Consider the following 19,502-nt stretch of genomic DNA (forward strand, 5'->3'; position numbering starts at 1 on the left):
AAGATGGCTGCTCACCTCCTCACAGCAGCCCTTCCGCCATGTTCACGTATTTGAAAAAGAGTACTAATTGGCGCCAACGTGACCACTTGCAGGGGAGGCCACTGAATCACAGGAGATATTGGATATGGGGTGGCTCTCGTTAATTGTGTGGAAATAGGGCTAAAGTGCTGATAATTGGTTTCTCACCACGGTATGGCGGGATCCCGATTTCGCCTTGGGGAGTAGGCCGTTTGCATTGCAAATGGTTTGGCGCTCGGCGCAGTTCACGTTTCCACCTCTCCTGCTATTTACTGGCCTCATCGCGATCGAGCGTAACGAGGCTGGAGAATTGCACCGTTTACCTTTGTTACAACCACATAGGATGTCGCTTGTTACATTGGTAAAACATAGAACATAGAACAGTACAGCACAGAACAGGCCCTTCGGCCCTCAATGTTGTGCCGAGCCATGATCACCCTACTCAAACCCACGTATCCACCCTATACCCGTAACCCAACAACCCCCCCCCTTAACCTTACTTTTTTATTAGGACACTACGGGCAATTTAGCATGGCCAATCCACCTAACCCGCACATCTTTGGACTGTGGGAGGAAACCGGAGCACCCGGAGGAAACCCACGCACACACGGGGAGGACGTGCAGACTCCACACAGACAGTGACCCAGCCGGGAATCGAACCTGGGACCCTGGAGCTGTGAAGCATTTATGCTAACCACCATGCTACCCTGCTGCCTGTGTTAGGGTATTCTAAAGCCTTCAGTTGAAAACATGTGATTTTTGTTTTGGTTGAGTTCTGATTAATTTATGTTTTCCTTTTTTTAAAAAAAGTACAAGTTTACGCCATAATCACGAAACTTGAATTCCCCCTCCGCTCTTGTCTTTTGTAACTTCCTACCATTGTCCCGGACCACCTTAAACCGGGATCTGGCAGTGTCCCTGCTGGATGTTACCTAAATAGCAGTTTAGTGAGATCAGCACCCCCTCCGTCTGCGTCCGTAACTCTACTTCTCTCCAGTTATGCAACAGCGTGTTACATTGTGCCGCTTTTCAACCTAACCCAGTGCAATCTCAGCACCCGCCTCCTTTCTGCCCTGGCTGCGGCCGCATTGGCCGCCCCCCTGCTCCTCTTCGCTGTGCAGTCGGACGCGCTGCCAATCAGGCGGTTCCCTTTTTTTTGCTCAGGGTAGGGTTGTTCGGCGGCTGACCTACTAACACAGATCTCGGGCACCATCAGCATCAGACAGACGGCTCTGTGAAGAGAGAGAGAGAGAGGCACGGCAAGCTTTCAATGGGAAGTGGAAAAGGACGGAAAGAGGGCTAAAAAGTAAACACAGGTGGACTTTTAACGCCCACGGCCAGCTTCTGCTCGGGCACTTCGCGGCGTGAGTTGATGCTGTTTTACGGGAGGTAAGTGCTAGTTTGTTTGATGTGTTGCTTTCTGGGGCAGTGAATGTAATAAAATGGATTTAATCTCCGCCTAAAGGCGCAAAGCTCCAGAGCGGCAGCGTTGCGCGTCTCACTGTGACGAACAGCTTCTATATATAAATTCTATATTTATAATATCTATCCATAGAGTCAGACACTGACCATAGACATCCTATTATGTAACCACAGGAGTGCAGCTAGTCCTCGTAACGAGGTGTTCTGCGCCTTGGCACAAAATTAAAGAGAGGGGAAGAAAACCCCCAAAACACACACAAAAGAACACGGTAGTCTTAATTTTATAACGAGGAGTTAGGATGCTTGTGTCGCAGATTTCATGTACGTGTATGTAATACTGAACAAACAGGTTGGTGCTGGGCTGTGTGTGTAATGGGCTAACTATTTCTTTATGTGACGAACTCCCAATTCTGGTGTATATTTTTATGGCATTATTGCGTTATTAATAGGTTGTTCGCCTGCAGAGCACATCCTGTGCCTTGTACTGTAGGGCTTGTTCTTGTAAACATTGCATAATATAGCCATTATAAAACGCTGGCAGCATAAAGAGGCTGAATGGGCGCTTTTGTAATCCTGGTATTAGGAAATTAGAACACGGGGGGCAGTGCTGTCTTGTCCCTTTCTAAAAAAGGAAGAGTTAAAGTATTTTTAAATAGTTAAGTCAATTGATGCAACATTGTTTTAAAATCGGTCACAGCCCAAAGCTTTTTTTTCCAAAAAAAAAAGCAGATTCGACTATTACCAGGATCTTGCTTTACTCACTCCGGTTAATTGATCCGCTCAAATGTATCATTCATTGTGGCAACTGGCTGTCCTGTCCCTTTGGAGCAGAGCACGTCAGTTTGAAAAGGTTGCATAACGTAATGGGGAGCAGGAAAAGGTGGAAATCGAAAGTCAGGATTGAGAGATTGTGCAATCTTAACCATAAAACTAGCACAAAGCAGATATGTTTTAGGAAAGGATCGGGATTTTGTGTGTGTGTGTCAATGTCCAGGAATCCATGAAATAATTTAAAATTATAACCATCTACTGGAATTTAAGCGGACCTAGACGTCTCCTGGCTCCTATCTTCCAGAAAACTGTGAGAAAAGCTTTTGTGTGTATTTTAAAGTTTTTTTTAAGCCAGATGGCGCGGCTCCCCCCCCCCTCCCCAGTACAAAGGAGTATGTTGTAGGCGTTGGTGTTGGGAACACGTGAAGGGCAGCGGTTACATTCCTTTGTTCAGGGCGGATCGAAATGAAGAGCAAGACGAAGAGCTGAATGAGGATGAATCAGCCGCAGGATCAGCACGGATGCTGCTTTCGTCACGTATCCTGACTCTTTACTGTCGCAATCCAATGAGACGCCGATAAAACACACACACACACACAGAGGTACATTATTGTTATGAAGCAATGGTTTCAGGATCGGCATGTCTTTCCAGAACATTTCATCAGTGCAGTCACAAACACGGTTAGCGTTATCAACACATTCACTGACATGGGGAGGGGGGTGGGGGGCGGCTGCCACTCACTCACCCACCCACCAGAAACCGGAGAACTGGCTTTCTCAAGAACAATCTTTCATGGAGACAGATCCATTACTCAGCGGAAGTTTCCCTTTCCCCCTCAAACCCTCTCGTTGTGATAGTGAGCATTTTAATGTGGCCAAATCATCAGTACAACCCCCCCCCCCCCCCCCACCACACACACACACAAATTATTGTGTTTAAAAAAAATATAAATCTGGTGATTTGAGAACCAGTTGATGGATGGAGAGAAAGCTCCGGACTTTAATGTTTTTAAAAATCCAGCTAATTTCTACTCACCACGCATTCATTAATGCTCTCATTATTTAAAATAATTTCTTTCCCAATTGGCTCCGGCTAATTCAGCCTCTTACCATCGATTTACGAAAGATATGTTCTCCCTTCATTGCTTGGAGGAGTTTTCGTGGTCAAGCTGCCTCAGTTGTACTTGTTTTGCTGTTTAAAAAAAAGTACATTGTTGTGTTTAAAATGTGTGTCACTATTATTGTTGACCTGACAGCCGGCCTGAATTGTGTGCGGCTGGTTAAATAGGTCATTTGGTACAATAGCTTTATTTTCCCGGTGCTTCGTAATGTTGTTATTAACAACACTGGATTCGGTCATTGATTTGCAATACCAGGAAAGTTCTTCAGGTGGCGCCACCGTCATCTTCGCTGATGTACAATACTTGGATATTCAGGGTCAAATCAGAAACTTCTTCCTCTGCCCTCAACGCCCAACATTATGCATTTCACATTGTGACAAAGTCAGGGGGGAAGCGAATTTGCCACTAAAAAGTACTGACATTCACTAAGTGCTGACATTGATACTGTAGAAAGTACTGCTGTGTTTTTGGGCTAAATTAATTCAAATTTTGTTTGAAATTCGAATTAGCTTTACATAGCATTATGGCCAGGGATAGTCACTATTCCGCCGTGGAATTGCAATATCGTTTATGTTTTTTTCTCCCATGCCACTTGACTGACATTTCCTCTCCTTAGCCCCTTCTTTCATGAATCATGCTAGCAGGCTTTTTGTCAGCTTGATATATGTCTTCTCATTGGCCCCCATTAGTAATGGTCAGAAGTCAGTTGTAGCATTTCTGCCTAGTACATCGGCTAAGATGGGCTAACAGCACAGGCTTATGATATTTTGGTTTGTTATCATGGCACCCTGCCAAACTACACACATCATTCACCCAATGATTCTCCAATGTTCAATACAATGTACAGCATATTAAATACAATGAATTAATTTACAATACATTTATCTTTTTAGACAACAAGAAATTATTACTGAAAGTCATCACTTGCAATTTTTAGATATTAAAGTCTTCATGAAAATTGACAAAACAATATTGGTTCCTGTATTTACTTGAAACGAGGTCAAAATCTAATGTATTAATCTAATACATACAGTATTATGCACCTTAACTATCATTTTTTTAAAAAATCAATTGAAATGCAACATTTTCAACCCAATATTCACACTTTACCTATTTGAAGAATTGAAAAAACAACCAAAGTCATTGTAACAGTTGTGCATTACACCAAACTTGGAAGATTTCATTTTGGATACTGTGGATGGTTTTTTGTTTTCTACAAATGGTTTTGCAGAATGCAGATAAATAAAATAATTATGCTTCCTACATGGTTATAGTTTTTGAATAGACCTAAAAATGAAACGGTTAACTGACCATCCGCCTGACTAGGGCATATTTTGTTTTTGAGAATGGTCTTACTTTTGTGACATAATTAATGAAACATGGGCAGCATGGTAGCATTGTGGATAGCACAATCGCTTCACAGCTCCAGGGTCCCAGGTTCGATTCCGGCTTGGGTCACTGTCTGTGCGGAGTCTGCACATCCTCCCCGTGTGTGCATGGGTTTCTTCCGGGTGCTCCGGTTTCCACCCACAGTCCAAAGATGTGCAGGTTAGGTTGATTGGCCATGATAAATTGCCCTTAGTGTCCAAAATTGCCCTGAGTGTTGGATGGGGCTACTGGGTTATGGGGATGGGGTGGATGTGTTAACATTGGGTAGGGTGCTCTTTCCAGGAGCCGGTGCAGACTCGATGGGCCGAATGGCCTCCTTCTACACTGTAAATTCTATGATCTATTAAGCATCACCAGCCATTTCTCACGATTTTAAAAGAACATGTCAGGATGAATTGAATTGTTATATGAAGGTTTTCAATCATTGAGTAATAAGTTGATAAATGTAATCTGTATGATCAATGCTAAGAAATAAACAGTTAGTAAAAAGCAATGAACAGTTTGATAAATATTGTGATCCTTTATGAAACAAATTATGTATGTGTTTAGTTTCTCTCTGTGAATACAGAAATAAAATGATCAGATTTCAACTGCTTCCAAGACAACATTTTATAGCTAGGAAATGAGGCTCAAAAATAGGTTAGCACAAGTAAATTTAATTTTCAATGATGTATTAGTGTTCAATATGTCCCAGCACTTTACATATCTTTCAACATTTAAAAACATTGCTGCAAAATCTTAGTAAGATTCATTATACCATTTACCATCCTAGGAAATGCAAATATTAAACATAAAAAGACAGATGTTCCATCTATTTATTATTAAATTATTGTTAAATTCATTTCAGTTTGTTCATTTGAGCTGCAGTCATGAACTCAGTCACATTATCCATTGTTCATTCATAAGCGTTCAATAATGTAGCAAAATAAAACTTTGACCCAGCTCTGCTAAATTCTGCACTTCCCCCTTATAACGGCTGCAGCAATTTGCGGGTAATCCAGATTGTGAAGCACTTCAGCTGATAGTTAAATGTTTAAGCAACATGTTTTATAAATAACTAACTTTAAATTGTCATTGCAGGTGGCCTTGCTAGTTAGAACGGAGGCAATTTATGTGAGAAAATTAATTCACCTGTGATTATTTCAAATAATTAACAGTTTCTGGACCTGCCTTCTGGGGAAATTATATACCCCGTACTTCATATAAGAAGTATTGTATTAAGTAATGAAAACTTTTATGAAAGAAAATGGCACTAAAAAGGGTTATTTGGAGAACTATTCCTCTAGGGTCAAAGGTAACTGATGAACTGCTGATAATATTATAGAATTACATTGTATACCCATTTCAAAAGCAATGTAGGTATCAGTGATTAATGTCCTTTGAGCCAGTCAAAGCAGTTATTTTTTTTATAAATCTGCATAGCAGGAGAGCAGTCACATTGTTAGAAAAGTGAATGGAGGCTTATTCAGTGACCAATTAACTATCACTCAGTAACCAATTAATCATCAGCAATGCTTTCAAATTCATTTCTGAAAATTGAATAAAATCAGAGTCATTTGGGTTTTTTTTTACTTCAATGATATGATTTTTGTTAGGTTTCTGAAAAGTTCCTAAGTATTTTGTGCAAGATAACATAGTCATTGAAATACTTGCCAGTTAATATTTTACAGTTGTCTGGAATTGGCCGCCTCTCATGATCTCCTGATCAAAGAAAAAGAAGATTAATGACTAAGACTTTACAATTGTTCCATTCTGTCTTAAATTTGCTTAATTTTGAAATTGAATTTAATTATCTCAGTCCCAGGACATTTTTGAGGGGCTTCTCAGGTTGGTATCCAAGGCCCAACAATCTTCAGCTGTTTCATCAATGACCTTCCCTCCATCATGATGTCAGAAGAGGGGATGTTTACTGATGACTGCACAATGTTCAGCGCAATTAGCAACTTCTCTGATACTGAAATATTCTAGGTGGTATTCTCCGTCCCACCGCATCGGCTCGCCCCTGCCGGCAGTGGGATTCTCCATCCCGCCAGCCGGCCAATGGCTTTTCCCATTGTAGGCAGCCCCACACCATCAGGAAATCCTTGTGTGTGGGTGCAATGTCGGCGCAACAGAATCCTGACAGTGGCGAAGCCAGCCCTCTTTATCTAAATGCAGCAAGACCTGGAAAACACTCAGGCAAGTAACATTCACACCACACAAGTGCTAGGCAATAACCATCCCCAAACAAGATAATTTAACTATTTTCCCATTACAATCAATTGCATTATCATTGCTGAATCCCATTGAGCACAAACTGAACTGGATGAGCCATACAAATACAGTTGCTACAAGAGTAGATCAGAGATTGTGACTTATGTAATGAGTAACTCTCCTGAGTCCCCGAAGCACATCCACCAGCTATAAGGCACAATGCAGGCATGTAATGGAACACTCCATTTGCCTGTATGAGTGCAGCTCAGCACCAGGGCAAAGCCTGCTTGATTGAAACCCCATCCACCACATTTAGCATTCACTTCCTCCACTACTGATGTGTGGACCATCTACAAGATGCCCTGCAGTGACACAACAAATCGTTTTTGATAGCATCTTCCAAATCAATGACCTCTATCACCTCGAAGGACAAGAACAACAGACGTATGGGGACACCGCCATCTGCATCTTCTCCTCCAAGCCATTCACCATCCTGTCTAGTTACATAACTATTGTACTTCAGTTCTTAAAGTTATCTATTTTGTGAAATTTATTTAAATTTCAAAAAGCAAAGTGACGATTAAAAGGAGGTCAAATCTTTCAAATGATAGACATACATGTCTTAATCTGCTGTTTGGTTGGAGATGGAGGGAGGAGATTTTCTGTTGCTTCATGTCTTTACTTGACGCAGTTTCATCATTACTGTTTCATCAGCAGCAGTGGTAATAGCTCACGGTTGAGAAGAATCCACCTGATTTAGCATAACAGCATGTCTTTTACTGTTTTTTTAAGTTAGCCTTCAATCAATTAAGTGCAAAAAGAACAATTTAAGTCAATTTATTGAGACTTTTTAAATGTATATGTATGTCTATGTATTTATGTTTGCCTTATGTTTATTTTTTATGTATGGAATGGTCTGGACTGTACGCAGAACAATACTTTTCACTGTTGTCACACAAACAAATCCAAATCCAAAGTTACATTTGTTTGGAGGATGCTATTTATCATTCACATTGCTTACAGAATGCCTTTTTACTACACAGTGCTAGCTTTCATAAAGGCAGTTACTTCCAGGCTTGTAATTTTTGTTTCATCAATGATATATATATTTATTTTCCCAAGCATTAAGAATGGGTGATGAGTCAGAGTAGATTCTTTAAAAATGTGAAATGCAGTCTTTATCTGTTATTTCTTTGAAAAACATATGAAGTCACCAGCCTTTATACTTGGGCCAGTAAATCTGTACAATATTCTCTCCTACTGTAATGCAGTTAGTTTTGTATTTACACTGTTGATGAATGAAAGGTTCAAACAAATTATGTTTGAAAATTTTCTATCAGATATTGTACTGACAATTTTATGTGATTGTTAGTCACTTTAAAACATTTTGGTAATAATTTCCACTTGTAATCCGTCTGGGGAGTTAACTTGGTCGGTGGGATCCAGGCCCTGTGAATAATTTTCCAAGTTGTGACTAACAAAAATAATATTTTTTACTACATGGTTATTTTAAGCATATAGAACTTTCAAGAAACAAAATTTTATAAAATAAATATTTGTCCTTTAGACAGATTGGTGAGATATATTACTTGAGCAATCATTTTAGTCTGTTTTCTAATCATCAGTCCTTTACACCTTTCTTTTGCAATATATCTTTATTTTCTAAGCTATCAGTTTTCTGGTCCAAGACCTTGTTGATATGAACTCCAGATAACTATACCCTGTATTGAATTGGAGAGATTGCAGATGGAAAGGCTGCAGCTTCAATTGTAAGTTATCAGGAACAATTAGTTACACAACAGGGCTTCACCAATTCTTTGGTGTCTTTAGATTTCAAGATCATTCAGGGATAATTGCTCCAGAGAGGAACAGTGTCTGTATTTAGTTGGGAGTCAGAAATGTCAGTTCTAATCTGACCTGTACATAATGGAGGGGTGCCTCAAGGCTGTGTACCTCATTTTTAGCCATCATTTTAAATATAACCTTGGCTGGTCGAGCTGTTTGGGTGTTGGAGAACCCCAGCAGCGAAAGAGAGAAGTTTCCTAGATCCAGCAGTTAAGTGCCTTTCCCATGTCTGTAATCAGACATGATGTGGAGATGCCGGCGTTGGACTGGGGTGAGCACAGTAAGAAGTCTTACAACACCAGGTTAAAGTCCAACAGGTTTGTTTCAAACACGAGCTTTCGGAGCACGGCTCCTTCTTCAGGTGAATGGAAAGGCTTGTTCCAGAAATGTTTATATAGACACAGTCAGAGATGCCCCGGAATGCGAGCACCTGCAGGCAATCAAATCATCAAAGATGCAGAGAGAGAGGTAACTCCAGGTTAAAGAGGTGTGAATTGTCCCAAGCCAGTTCAGTCGGTAGGCCTCTGCAAGTCCAGGCTTGTTGGTGGGGGCCGAATGTAATGCGACATGAATCCCAGATCCCGGTTGAGTCCGCATTCATGCGTGCGGAACTTAGCTATAAGTTTTTGCTCAGCAATTTTGCGTTGTCGCGTCTCCTGAAGGCCTCCTTGTAGAATGCTGACCCGGAGATCAGAGGCTGAATGTCCTTGACTGCTGAAGTGTTCCCCAACTGGAAGGGAACAGTCCTGCCTGTTGATAGTCGCACGATGCCCGTTTATTCGTTGTCGCAGTGTCTGCATGGTCTCGCCAATGTACCACGCTTCGGGACATCCTTTCCTGCAGCGTATGAGGTAGACTACATTGGTCGAGTCGCACGAGTATGCGCCGCGTACCTGGTACCCACCAGGTACGCGGCGCATACTCGTGCGACTCGACCAATGTAGTCTACCTCATACGCTGCAGGAAAGGATGTCCCGAAGCGTGGTACATTGGCGAGACCATGCAGACACTGCGACAACGAATAAACGGGCATCGTGCGACTATCAACAGGCAGGACTGTTCCCTTCCAGTTGGGGAACACTTCAGCAGTCAAGGACATTCAGCCTCTGATCTCCGGGTCAGCATTCTACAAGGAGGCCTTCAGGAGACGCGACAACGCAAAATTGCTGAGCAAAAACTTATAGCTAAGTTCCGCACGCATGAATGCGGACTCAACCGGGATCTGGGATTCATGTCGCATTACATTCGGCCCCCACCAACAAGCCTGGACTTGCAGAGGCCTACCGACTGAACTGGCTTGGGACAATTCACACCTCTTTAACCTGGAGTTACCTCTCTCTCTGCATCTTTGATGATTTGATTGCCTGCAGGTGCTCGCATTCCGGGGCATCTCTGACTGTGTCTATATAAACATTTCTGGAACAAGCCTTTCCATTCACCTGAAGAAGGAGCCGTTCTCCGAAAGCTCGTGTTTGAAACAAACCTGTTGGACTTTAACCTGGTGTTGTAAGACTTCTTACTGTAATCAGACAGACACCAACCCTGAATAAAACCTGGCTTAGTACAAGTCTGCATTTCCCTGAATACCCTTTTCATTCGACCTGCTGTTTAGAAAAGAGCAAAATATTGAATGAATTAAATAAGCATGGAAGATATTGGCTGAGATCTTCTGGCTGTTCACGCCGTTGGGATCTTCCGGTCCTGCTGATGGCGCACCCCCGCCATGGGTTTTCCAGATGTGTGGGGTGGATTCGGTGGGAGATTCCATTGATAATGGCAGGACCAGAGGATCCGGCAAATGGCGGGAGCCGAGAAACGCACCTCGGGGAAAGATGGCCCAGCAAACTGTTTAATGTTGTTTTGTTTCAGAATGATTCATATCTGCTTAATTTCTTTCAGGTTATCAAGGAGATGATAGTCTGATTGATGGAAATGCTCATCCTTTCAATCTCCAAAGTGAAAAAATAATTTGTGCAGCTTTGCTGAAAACAAGACTGATATTGAAGATTCGGGTCTCCAATTTCATTGTTTCACAAGCAGTGAAAGTGTAGGAATAGAAACCTGCCCATGGAAGCAAAACTTTCACCGAGACACAAAATAGAAAATAGTTAAAAACATTTCTAACCTGTCCTGGACACACACAGAACCAAGTCCACATAATGGAAGCCCAAAGACCGGCACTTCAGAACGAACCAGCATTAGTTGGATCTTGCATTTCTGAGGAACAAATGGCAGTGTTAGCTCCTGCTTTAGAAAATATGGCAGAATCTTTTTCTGCAGATGACAGTTTGCTGAGTGATGACCCAAGCTGTGGCTCTCTCAAACAGAAATCTTCAAGCTGCCGCAGAAAACGGGAATTCATACCCGATGAGAAAAAAGATGCATTATACTGGGAAAAGAGAAGAAAAAATAATGAAGCAGCCAAAAGGTCTCGTGAGAAACGACGTTTGAATGATATGGTTTTGGAGAACAAGCTGATGGCATTAGGTGAAGAAAATGCACGACTGAAATCTGAACTTCTTGCTTTGAAACTAAAGTTTGGATTAATCACTGCAGCGTTTTATGCCCAGGAGGTACAGAATCTTGGAAACGCTTCTGGGACAAATTTTCAAGACTATAAACCCTCCAATATGAATTTGCCTTCTTTTGCTCCTGATCATGAGCGTAGTTTTCTTGGAAATGGATGTATTTCAGTCATTAAACACTCGCCACCAAGTTCATTGTCGGATGTTTCGGAAATATCATCAAATGCCCGAGAAAGTCCGCTTCTCCAGGTTGCATGTAAAAGCCCCAACTTAACTTTCAAGGTTATAAAGCAAGAACCTCTAGAGTTCAAAGTAGGTTCTGAGACCTGTTTGAGAGAACCCAGAGAGGATACTAGTTCATATGTCTCTGCTGTGTATGGGAACTGTATTGGGAATACCTTCAACAGGAACTATTCACCACCTTCTATACAGATTGCTAGGTCATCAAGTAACTCACCAAGAACATCAGAAGCTGATGAAGGCACATTAGGAAAACATGCATCTGAAGAGGATGGAGAAGATGAACAGCAAGTGCCTAAAGGCCCAATTTCTTCTCCTGTGGAACCCAAAATTATAAACAGTGTCACAGTTAAGGTTCCTGAATCAAACTCTTCCGCATTGCCTCACAAGCTTCGTATCAAAGCTAGAGCAATCCAGATTAAAGTAGAGAATGTGGAGGCATATTATGAAACACCAGGGAAACAACCTTCATCAACCAGTAATATTCCTGCTAAAGTATCTTATCCATTGAACAATGCAGCAATGTTTAAATGCAATCCTTCAAATCCAGTGCATCCCTCCCTAGCTCCTTTGTCAATTCAGGTAGCAAGTATCAATGATTGGTCTCACAAACCAGACATTTGGCGCCAGAAAGAAAGTGAAGAGAAATTGGAAGGGGCTTATAAAAATGTTCATCGCTCCTGTTCCCCTGTTGCACTAACAAACCAATCGCTTGCTGCTGGGAAAGACACTGCCTACATTCATCAAGGAGTACACTTGGAATCAGAAAACTTGTACTTAAAACAAGGCATTGCAAATTTAAGTGCAGAAGTTGCCTCATTGAAAAAACTCATAGAAACGCAGCACGCTGCTGCCTCAGACTCTGGTAAAAGCACTACTGAAAAAAGATTTGCCAACTAAGATTGCAAACTGAAGTAAAAGTAGTAAATTTTATATTATGCTAAATTTTCACTGGAACTGTTTTGTCATTTCACTGTAGTTACATTGTTATTTCTTGCAAATGCTCATGTATTGTCTCAAGTGTACATTATGAACATTGTCTTTTGTGGACCTTGTGATACACGTAGGTTGTACTGTATGATGAGAACATTCACTTCTGTACATTCAAACACCTGATGCAAAGTTATGGATGAATCATCCTTCTGTTTTATTGGACATCAAAAATGAAATATCAGGTACCACAAATTAAACAGTTGATGAATAATAAGACTTGCCTGATGTTTGTTTAACGTTTCAGGGATTATCAAGAAACTATTATGCCTGGTATTTTGGTTTAAAATGTATAACTTCATGGAAAACTAATGACTTCAATATAAGTACAGTGCCTGTGTTTGAGTGGAAACACCCTAAATTAAATAAAAACAAATTCTCTTTGGTATAGATTATACTTTAGTCAGCATACTTGTGAAGTTAAAGTCAAAGACATGAATAAAACTCTTTATTACAAAATATTTTTATAAATGCACACATTTTAAAAAAACTTGGCTGTTTTATTACAAATCTTATTCGAAAAGAAAACATTTTTCTATTTATCTTATAGTTCTACAGTTTATACTGGGTTTCGTCTCACTTCAGTGCTTAAGGATAGAACACTGACCATCCAGTTTCAGAATAAAACACTCTTGGGTTAGTTATGTGTATGGTACAGGTTGGTCACAGGTTCCTTGACGCCACCTCTTTTAAAAAAAAAAAAATGTGCCTTAGCACCAGGCAATGAATAACAGCCCACTTTGCCCCAAAATGAAACTTTCTATTTTACAGCGTATATTTTCCAAAACGTGATTGAGGCTACATGTAATTTATTTTTATTTCTAAGTAACAGAGAGATATATTTGACCCATCCCATCAGTTTGGTCTACATCAGGCTTGTCCAGTGTACGGCCCAAGCCACTGACGCTCTCACCACCATACATGCCCCTCCCCCGACACTCTCCACTCCCACTCTCTGACCCCTCTGCACTCAGTTCCCAACCCCCCTCCCTGCACTCCCTCTCACACTCTCCAGTCACTCACTCAGACACCAGTGGCTCCTTCTGCTTTGTGCTCTACTCCGCCATGCCTGAGACCTGGTGTGCATGCCCGTGCCTCACTCTGGATCCCGCTCCTCAGCATCTCTACCTCCTTGGCCCTAGTCCTGACCCTTGGCACCCTGACCCCATTCTTTTGCTTCCCAATCCTCGGCTCTCTAGCCCACTAGTCAGTTTATTACCCTCCGAGTGAAGACATTTCTCCTAATAGTCCTTAATGGCCTATCCCGTATCCTCCGACTGTGACTCCTTGTTCTAGACCACCATCCCGCCCCAGCCAGAGGAAACATCCCTGCACCCATTCTGTCCAGTTCTGTCAGAATCCTATGTGTTTCAATGACACCCCCTCTCATTCTTCTAAGTAACAGTAAATATAGGCCTAGTTGATTCAATCTCCTCAAAAGACAATCCTGCCATCCCAAGAATCAGTCTGATTAACCTTCGCTGCACTCCCTCCTGGCAGGTATATCTTTTCTTGGGTAAGGGGATCAAAGCTGCACACAATACTCCAGATGTAGTCTCACCAAGGTCGTGTACAACTGCAGTAAGACATCCTTGCTCCTGCACTCCTATCCTGCAATGATGGCCAACATACCAATTGCCTTCCTAACTGTCTGCTGAACCTGCATGCTTGCTTACAATGACAGTTGTACAGGGACACACAGATCCCTTTTCAGGTCCTGACCCGGCACTGCCTTGGTGTCGGACACAATTTTCATGATCGTGGCCAATTAATGAACAGATAGTATGTTTGACATCCAATTAACGACAATAAGTGGCCCTCCAGCACTACCTACATAGGCAGCATGCACCTTTGATGGTGAGGTGGAAGAAAGAGCGTTCCTCAAGTTGAGGAAACTCCTCAAGGTGATCTGGTTCCCATGGTTATCGTGACTGATTATAATTATAACTGACATAATTAATGATAAAGCGGTGGTTCCCAGCGTATTGGCAGGAGGTCACCTCATTCATTGGCTGTGTCTTGTTCTCAGTGGGAGATTGGGATGGCAGAGATCGCATGTCAACTGGAGACCTCCAGTTGGTGTCAAGAGAGTGGCCTTAATAGGCCACTTATCTGGCTTAAATTGGCTGCTGCTTTCAGGGATTAAACATCACGTCCCCCCCGTCTCCAAAATGACCATCAGCATCAATGCCAGAGGTAGGAACATACTAGCAAACCGGCTGGAAATGGAAAGTTGCTGGCTCTCCGCCCTCTTCAACTGAATGGAAATCTGACCAATGTCTTCATTGAGGTGTGAAATTTGTAGATGTTTTGTCTACAAAACCTTACTTCCTGTTCTCATTTTTGTCCATTTTTTTATTCTAAATTCTTATTCATATTAATAATGGAAATTCTCTATGTAAACTTGTGATGGTGTAATTATATCATTATTACATCCTGTCATCAGTGGTATTACTGTAATACCCGAGTGTTGCACTTCCAAATTCCCTAGGAAGAAACCCCTACTTCTATATTTCCCAAATTACTGAAAGTTTCAATATTTAACTATAAATAACTAAAATTTAAAAAATTAATATAAAAAATGGACAATAATAATATCTTTAGTGTCACAAGTAGGCTTACATTAACACTGCAATGAAGTTACTGTGAAAATCCTCTCTTTGTGACTTTAATTTGGGGATTTAATTGGTCTAGTGCACACTTACATTATAATCGCCACCTTTTAGCCCTGTTTTTTCTCAAGAAAGACTGCAGATGGTTTCGACTCCCCTAGCATAAATTTAATGGGCGTTTATTATAATGTAAATATATTGCCTTGGGTGTTAAATTTTGATATCATAAATTTTTTCTCCTAGTGAAATCGCAATAATAAAATGTTATATGAGTCATGAAAGCTGATTGTTTGGACATGTGTAACAAAGTCCAGAAAGGTACAAAATTATTTACTTTAATATAAAAGAACATAAAAAATACAAGTAGACCGTTTGGCTCATTGAGCGTGCTCTGCCATTCAATAAGATCATGGCTGATCTGTTTGTGACCTTCGCTCCACTTTCTTGCCTCCCTTATAACACATGTGGATCAAAAATCTGTCGGGCTCAGCCTTGAATTTATTCAAAACCCAGTCTCCATTGCTCTCTGAGGTAGAGAATTCCAAAGATTAACAATCCTCCATGAGAAGAAATTTCTCATCTCAATATTAAATGGGAGATCCCTTATTTTGAAACCATTCCCCCTAGTTCTAGATCCTTCCACAATGGTCAACATCTACCCCGTCAAGTTTCCTCAGAATCTAGGCCGGGATTCTCCCCTACCCAACGGGGCGGGGAGGTGGCGGGGGGGGGGGGAGGGGGGCGGGGGGGGGGGGGGAGGGGGCGGGGGGGGGGGGAGGGGGCGGGGGGGGGGGGCGGCGGCCGGGGGGGGGGGGGGCGGCGCGGGCGGCCGGGGGGGGGGGGGGGCGGGCCGGCGGGGGGGGGGGGGGGCGGCCGGGGGGGGCGGGGGGGTCCCGGCGTGAACCACTCCAGCATCGGGCCGCCCCAATGATGCGGAAGTCTCCGCACCTTTAGGAGCCAGGGGGCTAGGCCCGTGCCGAGTGGTTCCCACTCCGCCGGCTGGCGTGAAAGGCCTTTGGCGCCATGCCAGCCAGGGCCAAAAGGACTTTGCCGGCCGGCGTAAGTTCATGCATGCGCCGGAGCATCAGCGGCTGCTGACGTCATCCCGGTGCAGGGATATCTTGAGTTTTTACCTTATACAGAAACCTCTACATCTACTGGTTCCCCTTTATCAACCTTATTTGTTACCTCCTCAACTCTCATAAATTTGGCAACACAAAACCATGTTCTTTCTGTTTGATTGTATTATGATTTTCTAAATATCCTATTATTTCCTTAATTATGAATTCCAGTACTTTTCCAATGGCAGATGTTAGGTTTACTGGCTTATAGCTTACTGCTTTCTGTTTTCCTATTCTTCATTGATTTGGCACTTTTGTAGTTTTCAGTTCTCTGGCACCTTTCCAAAGTCTAGGGAATTTGGAAGATTAAAAGCAAGGCATCAATTGGGCGCGATCTTCTGGCCACGTTACACTGACACTCAAGTGTTAGGAGGTTGGTGAATAGCGGGAGAGGCCAAAAACGGGAACCTCACCGGGCAGCAGACAGTTTGCGATGAACCGGCCCGCTCCCGTAGGCAAAATCGGGATCTCGCCGTAGCATAGTGAGAAACCAATTATCACCACTTAAGCCCCATTTCCATATAATTAAGAGAGCTACCCCTTATCCAAAGGCCTCTTGTGATTCAACGGCCTCCCCAGAAAGTGGTCATGCTGGCTCCGATTAGTACTCCTTTTGAAAACATGAACCTGACAGAAGGGCTACTGTGAGGAGCTGAGATGGTGAGTAGCCATCTTTGCTCACAGGCAAAGAGCCCGGGGGCGCTGGGATTACCACCCCAGTGCTAGGCGGGGACCCTCGGCCAGAGTGGGGGACCATCCACAGGGGTGGGCCACCATGGGAGGCTGGAGGGGAGGTGCTGGAGTGGGCAACTGGGGGGGGGGGGGGCAATCGCTTACGACATCACTTCCAACCCCTGGATCCCAACCCCATTTGGGGGCAAGCCTTGTCCCTGCACGTCTGCCCCACTGATCACCCATACCCCCACTAACTGCTGAGGACTCTGGCTGAAGGCTATCGCTAATAGGGAATTGGCAATCGTGGGTAAGTGAGCGTTTGACACATGCCAAGTTGGTTCCCTTGGGTAATGGGGCCATGTGGCTTGTGGGAGTCATTGCCTGGCATGCCAATCACACCTTGATGCCCGGACACTGTGCTTGAACAGTGTGGAATGCAATACCACACACGCAGCAGCCAACATCGGAACACCCAGGGGACGGGACACAGCTCCGGGGACATATCCACGGCCAGAGGCTGGGTGAGCACCGGGGTGGGGGGGGGGTTTGCCTGGAGAGATGGGCAAAGGGTCTGGGGGTCACCCCGTATTGTGGAAGAAAGTGACAGAGGCATCATAATGCTTGTGCAAAATGTTGTTTAATGTGCTGTACAATACACCATTCCCAGTAGTGCCACACCCCCCCAACCCCCACACCCTCCAACACCAATCATCCCCATCCCCAACCGAGTGCCCTCAGTGCCCCTCAACGTATCTGACTCTCCTTGCTCTACCATTACATCTTGGTGTTTCCCAGGATGCACATCTGAGGTGGAGGCAGCCAGCTGCTTACCTCGTCCCATGGCCCTCGATGCCCCTGGAGGATATCCTCTGCGGGCTCTGGAGGCGGAGGACCCCGGTTCACTTGTCGACGGCACATGTACAGCCGTGCAGCCCTGTCCCGTTTGCTGACCCCAAGACGCTGCCTCATCAGAGGGGTGGAACTTGGGAGCCGCTGCCCCATGGGACGGGTTCGGGTTGGCACTCAGCACCCCCTCTTCCCGGTCGGTGGCCAAAGGGTCCTGGGGTTGACCTTTGGGTGGAGGGGCAGCTGGATTGAGCCCTGGTTGCCCTGAATCATCTGGCTCTGCCAATGTGAATTGCGCTTTCACATAGCCGTTCGTCAGTCCAGAAGTAAAACACTCGAACACGTTGGTAACGAATATTCGTTTATTCACGGCCGGGACAAATCTCTAAGTAGTCGGGGAACCACCTTCGAGAAGTGCCAAAGTCCCAGATTACGGACTGTCCCTTTATACAATCACAGCTTAGAGGTGGTCCCCTTAAATTCCTAGATACACCAATGATTTGGCAAGGATCCAGAACATGTACTTATATGGAATTATTATCCTGAGGTAGGGTGGTTACTATGACATAATCATTAGCACGGTTCACTAATACTGCTGCTGCTAACGGTTTTCTTATCCTATCCGTCCATCAGATCCAACTTCCTTATATCCTTCCCTCTCATGCACCTGAGTCAGCTCTTTCACATTCCAATGCCCATTGTCTCAGTTGACAAGGTTTTACACACTCATCTTTGCTGTCTCTGCACTAACAGATACAGAGTTCTGTTCTCATTCCATTCCCTCAACCCTTTAACATCTTTTTACTTGATGATCACAGATATATTTCAGAACCTTAATATTACGTACAGACAGCAAGGTAAAAACAAGACAATAAATGTAATCCACTTCCACATTCCCCCCTTTGACCATTCCATGATCATATAACACTCAAGATATGTTAGGTGGAAATGTGAGCGAGGCGGAGGAATTCCTTCTCTACTGGGTTCTGGCGGGACGCCATCTCCTCATGTAGGTCGGGGGCAGGTTGAACCAATTTTTCCTTTTCGTCTGGGGCGGATTTCTGAAGCATTTGTGGTAATGCAACAGCACCTAAGCGGTTGCACAGGCATTTCACACCGGTAGCTATGATACAGAGCAACAAACAGAGGGTAACGAAGATAATAAGCCCGTGGAACAGGTAAGTGGCCCAAGAACTGGACCACATCCAGTTCCACCAGTCATCATTACTGGTGGGTCGCAGGCGCTGCACTCCATCTCTGATATGGGTCACCAACTGTGTGATATTCTCTGAACTGTCAGGAATGTAAGTGCAGCATTCGGTCCCTATGACAGCACAGGTGCCCCCTTCCTTGGCCAGTAAATAATCCAAGGCCATGCGATTCTGTAGGGCTACCGTTCATATGGCTACTAACTCTGCACTGAGTTCACTAAGTCCCTCCGCGGTGTCGTTTGCAACCTGTTCCAATATGTCGCGGAGGAGCTCGTACTTCTTGAGGGACCAGATGGCGCCTATCTGGGGCCAGAAGAGGGAAGTCACCACCTCCCATGGTGGTATTGACCTCTGGGCCCGATGGAGGGGATGATGTCCGAGTTGCGGATAGTGCGTAATGCCCGGAACAACGAAACCCAGGTAGCAAGACCCTGCCCAATTAGTGGGGAGCCAGGGGTAGGCCTTATGGCCACAAATAAAGTAGGTGCCATTATAGGGTGTGAGGCTAGTTACCATCGAGGAG

General features: G+C 43.8%; 1 protein-coding gene across 2 annotated transcripts; it reads left to right on the forward strand.

Moving 5' to 3' along the window:
• Positions 1 to 1,066: 1,066 nt before the first annotated feature.
• Positions 1,067 to 12,731, forward strand: nfil3 (nuclear factor, interleukin 3 regulated). 2 transcript variants are annotated; one of them, XM_038804726.1, is made up of 2 exons: positions 1,067 to 1,407; positions 10,659 to 12,731. In XM_038804726.1, the coding sequence occupies exon 2, from the start codon at positions 10,919 to 10,921 to the stop codon at positions 12,422 to 12,424; it is 1,506 nt and encodes a 501-aa protein (XP_038660654.1). In that variant the 5' UTR covers positions 1,067 to 1,407; positions 10,659 to 10,918; the 3' UTR covers positions 12,425 to 12,731. The 2 variants fall into 2 exon arrangements, with proteins under 2 accessions (XP_038660654.1, XP_038660655.1); XM_038804727.1 differs by lacking the exon at positions 1,067 to 1,407 and adding an exon at positions 2,074 to 2,521.
• The last annotated feature ends 6,771 nt before the right edge of the window (positions 12,732 to 19,502 follow it).

Source organism: Scyliorhinus canicula, chromosome 8 (assembly GCF_902713615.1).
Source record: "Scyliorhinus canicula chromosome 8, sScyCan1.1, whole genome shotgun sequence".
Classification (NCBI taxonomy): domain Eukaryota; kingdom Metazoa; phylum Chordata; class Chondrichthyes; order Carcharhiniformes; family Scyliorhinidae; genus Scyliorhinus; species Scyliorhinus canicula.